This window comes from Tupaia chinensis, unplaced genomic scaffold (assembly GCF_000334495.1).
Source record: "Tupaia chinensis unplaced genomic scaffold, TupChi_1.0 Scaffold000350_1, whole genome shotgun sequence".
NCBI classification, from domain to species: Eukaryota; Metazoa; Chordata; class Mammalia; order Scandentia; family Tupaiidae; genus Tupaia; species Tupaia belangeri.
In genome coordinates, this window is record NW_006159844.1 from 10,064,690 (window position 1) to 10,076,400 (window position 11,711).

The 11,711-nt window shown below is 37.7% G+C and overlaps 1 protein-coding gene across 1 annotated transcript in view; it reads right to left on the bottom strand.

Annotated features, from left to right (window-relative positions):
- The window catches only part of SCFD1 (sec1 family domain containing 1), a 136,639-nt gene that overhangs the window by 113,082 nt on the left and 11,846 nt on the right, over positions 1-11,711 (bottom strand). The window contains 2 exon segments of the mRNA XM_006152401.3: positions 1,004-1,126; positions 9,584-9,674. Coding sequence (XP_006152463.1) covers positions 1,004-1,126; positions 9,584-9,674 — 214 coding nt within the window.

Consider the following 11,711-nt stretch of genomic DNA (forward strand, 5'->3'; position numbering starts at 1 on the left):
CCAGTGGCCACTGCTGCATGAAACTGCAGCCAAATGGGAAAGTTCAGGGTTTGGATCCTGGGTCGACCTGAACACTTTGAGTGTGCCCACAGGTGTGCCTGGGATCCTGATTGGCTATGAGGAGAAGTCCTGACAGGAGTCCTTGTCTCCTATCTCTGTCACATTGAAAAAAAAAAAAATATATATATATATATATTTAAATACACACAAACAAAAAGAAGTAGCAATGGCCTATCTAAAGTTAAGAATAAAATATAAATCTACCAGTGAGAAAAAAGTAAATGCATGTTTGTTTATTCTTATTTGTCCTATATAATTCTCTAGGATTTTCACTTATATCTTACACAATTCAAGAAGCATAGGGTACAACAGGGCTATCATCAGAAATACAGTTTACAAGTCTATTTAAAACAAGCTGAACCTGACGAAAAAGTCAGTATGATATAGAATTAATGGCCTGGTATAAATTACTTTTTCTTATACAACCTAGCCTCTCTGGATTCCCTTTTCTAAGTAAGAAAGTACTTAATACTGGAGAAAGTATGGTAACTATGGTGATTACAGATAACACAAGGTTAACATATTCTGGGTATAATTTATGGCAATGCAACTGTCAAATAAAAAAAAAAAATCACACTAAAACAATACAGATCCCAGTCAAAGCAAAACTGATTTCGCTGTTTATATTTTGTCTTTCCAATTCACTGAATACAACGGATCATTTGTGGAAAATCCATATTATGAAAATACTACATACCGATTTCATGGTTTTTTTGTACCAAAATAAAGTCTTATTTTAATTCCTTTTTTACAAAGAATTGTTTTGAAATTCTCTGGTAGTAGGTTCTTCCATTTGCTTATTCTGCCTAGTACAAGCTGGAGATAATTATTATTATCAGAATTCTTTCTGGAAGTATTGAGTCTAAACATTCCTTAAATCATTCTGATCATGAGTAAATTAAGATACCGATGTCATCAACCAACCAAAAATCGAAACTCTTACCTTGGCTACCTGTGTCACTGCACTGGCTGCTAATGCTGCATTTGCAATGTCTTCCAGTTTACTTCTTGAAATAGCAGAAATAAAATTTAAATAGTATGATTCATAGAGTTGATTTCGAAGATCCTATAAATACAACAAATACTTCATTCTTATGGGGTAGTAAAAAGAAGACCACGAATAAAAATATTTTAAATATTATAAGAGTAAGGTCTGGAGAATAAGATACAAATTTAAAAGACAAGTTATGTCAATGACAATTAAAACAAGTATACCAAGAAAACAAAATTATGAAGTATTGATTATCTGGTTAGCAGACATTAATGAAACATTTTGTTAAAAATATCCAGAAGTGTGAGACCGCATAAGGCATGAAGGTTCAAGTGGCTGGATCCCACAAGGCCAACTCTGTGGTTGTCCTATACCCAGTAGCTTGAAAAGCATGCTAGGTACATGTGTGTGAATGCCCAAAACCTTGAAGGAGAATGGAACTGAAGGGACTGTAGTGTGGCCATCCCCCAAGGGGAGCTTTATCTTTCTTTCTCTCCCTCCCTCTCTCTGACAAACACCCAGGCCCTATAGCAAAATAGACAAGCAAATAATCAATATCCTATCCAGAAGTAGTTCTTTAATATAGTAATGGTTTTTTATTTTGTTTAATTTGCCAGAGGATATAAGCACTCACCAGAGAAAGACAGAGAGAGGCAAAGTGAGAAAGTACTCACTATGGCACATGATCATGTCACAATCCCTTCTCTCCCATTCTCCCTCCTTTTGGGATTTTGGGTGCACACACACATGTACCTGGTATGTTTTTCAAGTTGCTGGGCCTAGGACTCAAATTTTGTGGTTGGCCATGTGGGATTCAGCTGCCTTAACTATCAGATCACGGGCTGGCCAGTAAAATGCTTGCTGTATTTGGTGGATACTACCTTACACCACTCTGGTCATGTGATTAACAATAAAAACTTCCTTCACTACATACAGACATGTTATGATTCCAGGAAAATTTCTTCTCACTCAAAAGTAGTGGAATTTACGTTATACAAATTCTTAAATTTATTTATTTAAACTTTAGGCAAGCCAAGTATAAACTGTAACAGACACCATCACTTTATAGGGCACTAAGAAAGAATTAATGGACCAGCAGGTGATGTGGATGATAAGGTAGCTAGATCTCAAATAGCTGAATCGGCAGTTCAAGTCCTAGACCTGGTGGCTTGAAGACCACAACAGGACGATGTGCATGTGTGCCCAGAATCCCAAGAGGAGGATGGAGAAGGACTGATGTGTAGCCATTCCCACAGGAGGTGATTTATCCCTTTCTCTCTCTCTCTTTCCAGCAAGTACCTGTGCCCTACAGCAAGGAAAAAATAAAGAATGCTGCCAATAAAACTTATGACATCCTATCAATTTTGGGCGTGGTGGTGCCCGCCCTATGGCAATCAATTTTAACATGTATCTGATTTCAGAGATGTATAAATGTGAAAAACTGAGGGGTTGTAACTTATGTGAGAAAGGCACTTGCAGAGGGCAGTGTGTCAACAAAGATCAGATTAGTTACTTATGAAGATAGAGAGAATAAGTAGTATGTTTAGCATATTGAGAATCATGTCTCTCACTGAGTTATAAACCTATAAAGGAGCAAAAAAAGAAAAAACCCAAAAAACCAAACTAGAATAAATCCTGTGTTGCTGAACCAAAACAGTTTTAGAGGTTATCTATTTAGATAGGGAGGAAAAAAGTAGAGTTACAGAAATAAAACAGAACAGATATAAGAGGGTATATGTATGTATACATAATATTTTCCCTAGTTTTGTTTATTAAGAGGACTTTTTTTTTTTTGGAGAGGTTTTTGCTATAGGGTGCATGCACTCACCAGACAGACAGAGACATAGAGATAGAAAGTGAGAAATCACCCCCCGGGGGGATGGCCACGCCGCAATCCCTTCTCCTCCCTTCTCCTCTCGGGATCTTGGGTATGCACGCACATGCGCCCGGTGTGAGTTTTAAGCCACCGGGTCCGGGACGCGAACCGCAGTTGACTATGTGGGAGTCCAGCGACATAGCCATTATGCTAACTGCTAGTTCCCTATTAAGAGGATGTTAAGAACAGTTAAAATCTGATTGCAATGAATACAATTAATGCCCAAATCCTGATTTCTTTCTTTCTGTTTTTCTTCAGTTTGTGATAGGATGCATGTGTTTGCTGGAAAAAGAGAAGTGAGAAATCATCCCCATGCTGCAATTTCTTCTCCCTGAGCACAAGCAGCCAGGCCCAGGACTCAAACTATGCATGTGGCCACGTGGGATCCAGCCACCTTAATCACCATGCCACCTGGCTGGCCCCAGATGCTGATTTCTAAATATCATTGTCTACAAAACCCAACTAGGGATGCATGGATATAGGGCTAAATCCTGGGATAAGACAGAAAAAGACAAAAAAGTATACAATGAGACTGCAATGTGTTACTGTGCTAGAAAGTAAGGAAATGGTCAAAGAATAACATTATATTTCAAAAAGACACAAAAGTTCGGCAAGGTTTCAAGATACAAAATAAATATATATACACACATATATATAAAAATAAATACATTTCTATATGCTTGCCATTTACAATCCTAAAAATGGATAAAACAATTCCATTCATAATAGTAAAGAATAAATTTAACAAGAAAAGTGCAAAACTTATATTTGCAAATTGTGAGACATTATTTTAAAAAAGAAGATATAAATAAATCAGAAGATAACACATATTTATGGATCAGAAAACTTAATACTGGTAAGATGGCAATACTCCTCAAATTGATCCACAGATTACACAATCCCTATCAGAGCTGCAGGTGGTTACTTTATAGAAATTGACAAGTTAACCCAAAATTAATTTGGAAACTCAAGGGACTCAGAAAAGCTAAAAAGCAATCTTGAAAAAAAAAAAAAATGTACAGAGTTGGAGGACTCCATCTCCCAATTTCAATAGCTGTTACCAAGCAAGAAACTCAAGACTATATTGTATAGGCTAATGAAAGACACAGAGATAAATGAAATATAATTGTGAATCCAGAAATAAATTTACTTATCTAGGGTCGATGTTTTTTAAAAGAATTATTTTATTTATTTATTTACTTATTTATTATTTCACATGAGTTTTGTCAGAGAAAGACAGAGAGAGAGAGAGAAAGTGAGAAAGCAAGCTACTGTGGTCGGCCATGCGGGAATCCCAGCATCTTAACCACCACGCCACCTGCTGGCCCAGATTTTTTTTTCTTCAGTTTGTGATAGGATGCATGTGTTTGCTGGAAAAAGAGAAGTGAGAAATCATCCCCATGCTGCAATTTCTTCTCCCTGAGCACAAGCAGCCAGGCCCAGGACTCAAACTATGCATGTGGCCACGTGGGATCCAGCCACCTTAATCACCATGCCACCTGGCTGGCCCCAGATGCTGATTTCTAAATATCATTGTCTACAAAACCCAACTAGGGATGCATGGATATAGGGCTAAATCCTGGGATAAGACAGAAAAAGACAAAAAAGTATACAATGAGACTGCAATGTGTTACTGTGCTAGAAAGTAAGGAAATGGTCAAAGAATAACATTATATTTCAAAAAGACACAAAAGTTCGGCAAGGTTTCAAGATACAAAATAAATATATATACACACATATATATAAAAATAAATACATTTCTATATGCTTGCCATTTACAATCCTAAAAATGGATAAAACAATTCCATTCATAATAGTAAAGAATAAATTTAACAAGAAAAGTGCAAAACTTATATTTGCAAATTGTGAGACATTATTTTAAAAAAGAAGATATAAATAAATCAGAAGATAACACATATTTATGGATCAGAAAACTTAATACTGGTAAGATGGCAATACTCCTCAAATTGATCCACAGATTACACAATCCCTATCAGAGCTGCAGGTGGTTACTTTATAGAAATTGACAAGTTAACCCAAAATTAATTTGGAAACTCAAGGGACTCAGAAAAGCTAAAAAGCAATCTTGAAAAAAAAAAAAAATGTACAGAGTTGGAGGACTCCATCTCCCAATTTCAATAGCTGTTACCAAGCAAGAAACTCAAGACTATATTGTATAGGCTAATGAAAGACACAGAGATAAATGAAATATAATTGTGAATCCAGAAATAAATTTACTTATCTAGGGTCGATGTTTTTTAAAAGAATTATTTTATTTATTTATTTACTTATTTATTATTTCACATGAGTTTTGTCAGAGAAAGACAGAGAGAGAGAGAGAAAGTGAGAAAGCAAGCTACTGTGGTCGGCCATGCGGGAATCCCAGCATCTTAACCACCACGCCACCTGCTGGCCCAGATTTTTTTTTTTTTTTTGAGACAGGGTCTTGTCATGATCCTTCTGCTTCAGCTTCCCAGTGGCTGCAGGTAGACTCTACCACACTTTTTTTTTTTTTAGACGAGGTCTTGCTATGTTACCCAGCTAGCCTCAAGTTCATGATCCTCCTGCCACAATCTCCCAGAGTTTCTAGGATTACAGATGCATACCACCATACCTAACCTTTAGGTCAGACCAGGAATCAAAACTCGGGCCTCCAATGTGGTCCCAGTCTGAAGATCACAATTTCTTAGTAGCATACACCATCACAGTTGCCAAAACCATTCATTAGGGAAAATGTTTTCCAAAAAATTATACTGGGACAAATGAATAACCACATGTAAAAAAAGGAAGTTGGACACCTACCTCACACCATATACAAAAATAAACTCAAAATTGATCAAGATCTAAATGTAAGAGTCCAAACTATAAAACTGTTAGAAGAAAGCATCATGGTTTAGAATGATCTCTTAAAAGAATACCAAAGGTACAAGCAACAAAAGAAAAAATAAACAGGACTTAATCAAAATAAAAAACATTTATGCTTGAAAGGACACTATTAAGAAAGTAAAAAGACAACTCACAGAATCGAAAAAAAAATTGCTAATCAGAAACCTGATAAGGGTCTAATATCCAAAATGTATAAAGAACTCAACAAAAAGGCAATCCAATTAAATGGGCAAAGGAACTGATCAGACTTTCTCCAAAGATATACAAGTGTCCAGAAAGCATTTTAAAAGATGCTCAATGGGACCAGCAGGTAGCATGGTGGTTAAGGTGCTAGATTCCCACAGGCCTGACACGTCCCAGACCCAGCAGCTTGAAAAATCACACTGGGCATGTGTGTTTGTGTGTGCCTAAAATCCCAAGAGGAGAATGGAGGAGAAAGCATTGTGGGATAGCCATACTCCCCTCACCAGGGGATGATTTCTCACTTTCCCTTCCTTCTCTGTCTGTCTGTCTATCTCTCTGGCAAGAACATGCGCACTATACCAAAAACTATTTTTTTTTTTTTTTTAAGAAAGAAGAAAGAAAAAAAAAAGCTTGATATCACTGCTGTGGTTTCACTGTGAACTCAAAGATTTATGTGTTGAAATTAGGTGGCTAGTGTGATGTATTAAGAAAATAAGAACCTAGGACTAGCACATGGCATAATGGTTACATTGCTGGACTTGCAGAGTCATGTGTGGTTTAAGTTCCACATCTAGCTGCTTGAAATTCATGATGGGTGCTGTGTGTGCATGCCCAAAATCCCAAGAAGAGAATGGAGAAGGGATTGCGGTGTGGCCATCCTCCCTAGGGGGTGATTTCTCACATTCTGTCTTTCCTATGAGTGCTCGTGCACTATAGTGAAAACTTCTCTTAAGAAAAAAAGAAAGTAGGACCTTTAATCTGATGGGCCTTGAGCTAGTAGTGGCATGATGGTTAAGGAGCTGGACTCCCACAGGGCCAAACACGGTTCAAGTTCCAAACCTGGCAGCTTGTTCTCTCTCTCTCTGGTGAGCACATGTGCCTTACAGCAAATTTAAAAATAATAATTAATGGGGGACCAGCAGGTGGCATGGTGGTTAAGGCGTTGGACATTCCCACATGACTGACCACGGTTTGAGTTCTGGGCCTGGTGGCTTGCTTTCTCTCTCTCTCGTCAAATTAAAATAAACGAATGAATAAATAAAATTAAATAAATAATTATTTAAAAAATAATTAATGAAATAAGTAATTCTTAAAAGAAAAAAGATATGGTGCCTTTGGGAGTTGATTAGGGTTAAAGTGATCAGGTTAGGGACCCCATAAATGAATACTTCATGAGAGAGACAGACAGACAGATGGGACACAGACTGACCCGAGTTGACATATGCTTTTTTCATCTCACCATATGATGTCCTGTACTACCTCAGAAATCTAGAGCCCCTACTAGCAAGAAGGCCCTCACCAGATAAAACCCCTTGACCCTAGACCTCCAGAATCATGAGATAATTTTTCTTTTTAAAAGAATCTTCCGTTTTAGGGCACATGCGCTCGTCAGAGAGAGAGAGAGACAGACAGAGACAGTGAAAGGGAAAGTGAAAAACCACCTCCAGGGGAGGAATGAATACACTGCGATCCATTTTCCTCCTGGGATCTTGGGCATATACACATATGCACTTGCCGGTGAGTTTCAAGCTACTGGTTCTGGGAACGGAACGGTGGTTGGTCATGTGGGAGTCTAGCAACATAACTGCTACGCCATCTGCTGGCACCTAGACTTATATTCTTTACAAGTTATCCAGTCTGTGGTACTCAGTTGTAGCAGTAAGAAAACAACCTATAACAATTGCTAACAAAGAACTGTAAAAACAAACTATGAGATACCACTCCACACCCACTAGGATGGTTATAGTCAAAAAGACAGATAAATAAACGTTGGCAAGGATCTGGAGAAATCATAACCCTCATACACTGCTGGTGGGAATATAAAATGGTGCAAATGCTTTGGAAAAACAGTCTGAGTTCTTCCAAAGCGTAAATAGAGTTAACATTTGACCAAGCAATTCCATTCTTACATGTTTATGGACATATAATGAAAGCATGTCCACATAGAAACTTGTACCTGAATATTTATAGCAGCATTTTTCATAATAGCCAAAAGGTGGCAACAACCAAAACACCCATATCAACTGTTAAATGGGTAGAATTTGGTATATTCATACACTGGAATATATTCAGACTCAAAAGAAATAAAGTACTGATACATGCTATGATATGGATAAACCTTAAAAATATGTTAAGATAAAAAAGGCAGATACAAAAGACCACATATTATTCAACTATATTTATATATAATGATCAGAATAGGCAGATACACAAAACGAGAAACTAGCTTTGGGATGGGAATGGATAGGGGCAGGGTAGGTATGGAATGGTTAAGGAGTACAAAGTTTCTTTTTGAGGTTATGAAATGTTCCAAAGTTGACTAGTGATGGTTACACTACTATGTGAATATACTAAAAACTCACTGATTTATACACTTGTATAAGTGGGTGAATTATGTGGTATTAAAGCTGTTACAAAATAATTAAGGAGGAAGATATCAGTATGTACTACATTTTTAGAAAGTGACACAGGGCCAGCAGGTGTTGTGATGGTTAAGATGCTGAAGTCCACATGGCTGACTGCATGTTCAAATCCCAAACCCAATGGCTTAATAGACACACTAGGCACATGTGCATGTCCAAAATCCTGGCCATCCTCACGGGCTGGGTGTGTGTGTGGGGGGGGGTTATTTCTTTCTTTTTCTCTCTCTCCATCCTCTCTGGCTCTAATTTTTTTTTATTTTTTATTGTATAGCAGGTACACTCACTATAGTGAGACTAGGTGGAGAACACACTCCCCACAGGGAATGATCACACTACAATCCCTTCTCCTCCATCTCTCTCCAAGATTTTAGGCATGTGCACACATGCCTGACCTGTTTCTCAAGCTGCTGGGCCTGGGATTCTGTAATTGGCCATGTGGGATATAGTTGCCTTAAACACCATGCCAGAAAGCTCAAATTCTGATCTTTTTATATAAGAACTATTTATTTAATTCCAGTTATTATTATTATTATTATTATTATTTTTTTTTTTAATGGGACCAGAGAGAAAGAGAAAGGGAAAGTGAGAAAACAAGCTGCCAGGCCCGGGACTCGAACTGGGGTCAACCATGTGGGAATTCAGCACTTTTAACCACCACACCATTTGCTGGCCCCTCAAATCCTGACTCTTAAGGATTAGGCTTTAATCTAGTTTTTACTGAAATAATGCTTATTCAGACCAAAAGTTTTAAATTCTTCAAGTTATTTTTTAAAAAATCTCAAAAACAAAGTTGGAAACTAAGTGAATTTCTGATTTTTTACACTGGATACCTAAGGTTTTTTGTTTTTGTTTTTCCCTTTTTTTTTTTTTGAGAGGTATTTGTTATAGGGCACATCCACGCGCCAGAAAGACAGAGACAGAAAGTGAGAAATCACCCCCTGTGGCGAGGGCCACACAGCAATCCCTTCTCCTCTCGGGATCTTGGGCACGCACACACACATGCCCAGTGTGAGTTTAAGCTACTGGGTCTGGGACTTGAACCATGGCTGACTACATGGGAGTCCAGTGACATACCCATTACCCCAACTGCTGGTCCCTTGTTTTTCTTTTGAAAACAAACAAAACATGTTCCCAAGTTCAAATTGGGAAAATAGGAACTATTACCTGGCACATTCTGTCAATATTTTCTTCAGTTGGCATCACAAAGTACACTGCAGGAACATCTGGAATAGGATCTCGATCGGAGTGCAACAGCCTGGAAGACATAAAGAACCAAGTTCACTTTTCTTATTTGGTTACCTAAAAAGTTAAGTTTAAAAAACTACTTATCAAAATGGAGCTCACAGACAGTGACCAGTCCTCTAAAAATTCTTGCTGCAATCAATTGGTTAACCCAGCTTTCTCCTTATGTCAAGGTCAATATTATTTATTAGTAGGATCCTGATTTCTCATTAGTCGTTATTTGCTATAGTCCACTTGCCTCATTTTCTAAAAAAAGATTTAATTTTATTTATTATTATTATTTTAATTTGCTATAGGGTATATGCACTCACAAGAGAGAGAGAGAAAGAGGGAGAAAGCTGCCAGGTCAAGGATTCAAATCATGGTCAGCCATGTGGGGGAGTCCAGCACCTTGACCACACACCACCTTCTGGTCCCCACTGCCTTATTTTTAATAGCTCTTATGGTTAGACACTCTCTTCTGATACTCTTCTTAAATAAGAACTAAAATAAAATTTATTTAAAATAAATTTTATTCCCCTTTTTCAGAAATATGGTGGTGGGTGTGGTGGTGAGGAAGAAAAAAATGTGGTTCCCTGAAAGAGGAAAAAACTGTAGATGCAACACAAAATTTTAGAAGCAATTCTTTAGAAGCTATGAAAAAAATTTAAGCATATATGAAATCAAATATTTTTTTTCTTTTTTTTGGAGAGGTTTTTGCTATAGGGCGCACGCGCTCGCCAAAAAGACAGAGACAGAAAGACAGAAATCACCCCCCAGGGGAGATGGCCATGTTGCAATCCCTTCTTCTCCATTCTCCTCTCAGGATCTTGGGCATGCATGCACACGCGCCTGGCGTGAGTTTAAGCCACCGGGTCCAGGACTCGAACAACAGTCAACTACATGGGAGTCCAGCGACATAGCCACTACACTAACTGCTGGTCCCAAAATCAAATAGGTTTTTAAAATATCAATAAAAGGCATATAACCATTTCCATACAACTTTAAAGACTTAATCTATTTTTGTATACTTATTGTTTTCATAATAGAATGCATAGGACATCATTGAGGATCTTACAGAGCATCTCGCTTTATAGTTTTCTTTTTACAGTTTAGGAATATTTTCATGCAAATATTGTAATATCAAATCACGAAATCTTGTTGTTCTTTACTGTAAGATTTTATAATGTTTATCAGGAAATAGGACTAGCTTCTATTTTTATCCATTCACCTCTAATAAGCCTCTTCCATGATCAAGAGAGGGAAAGGGGCACATACTACCAGTGGATCTGTATTTAATAACTGACACCAAATAAAATGTGATAGAGGCCATAGGTGGCTGTCTTTTTTATGCTAGATGGTCTATTGTCTAATAGGTTACGACCACCATTTCATACACTGAAAACTTGTAAATAACTGTTTCCTATGCATCAGACTAAAGTAGCTTGCTGAGTATAAAGTAATTAATGCAGTATTCTTCAGTGAATAGGAAAGGATGTGTGGAAGGAGATGTACAGAAATTCTCCGTGGCAGCTGTGTTATCTTTCCATGTTCTCTACTGGGGGCAGCAACAGGTGAAGCCAAGACAGTCCTAGACGTATAAACTGGCAGACTGTCCTATCATCCCTAAGGAAGTACAGTCATGGTTGCTAAATGATAGGGACATATTCTGAGAAATGTATTAGGTGACTGTATTTCTGTATGAACATCAGAATGTACTTAAGCCTAGACTGTATACCCTACTACGCACATGGGCGACATGAGCTTCCTGCTCCACTGTAGTCTATGCAGTTCATTGTTGATCCAAGCACTGTTACGTGGTACATGACTGTACTCAGTCAGGCCTCTCATTTTTTTTTTCCTAAAGAATTATTTTTATTTAACTTTATTATTATTATTTTAATTAGACCAGAGAGAGAGAGAGAGAGAAAAGAGAGAGGGGAAAGTGAGAAAGCAAGCTGTCAGGTCTGGGACTTGAACCACAGTCAGCCCTGTCAAAGTACAGTGCTCCTAACCACCACACCACCTACTGGCTCAGGCCTCATTTCTTTTCGTCACTGTTACTGAGCCA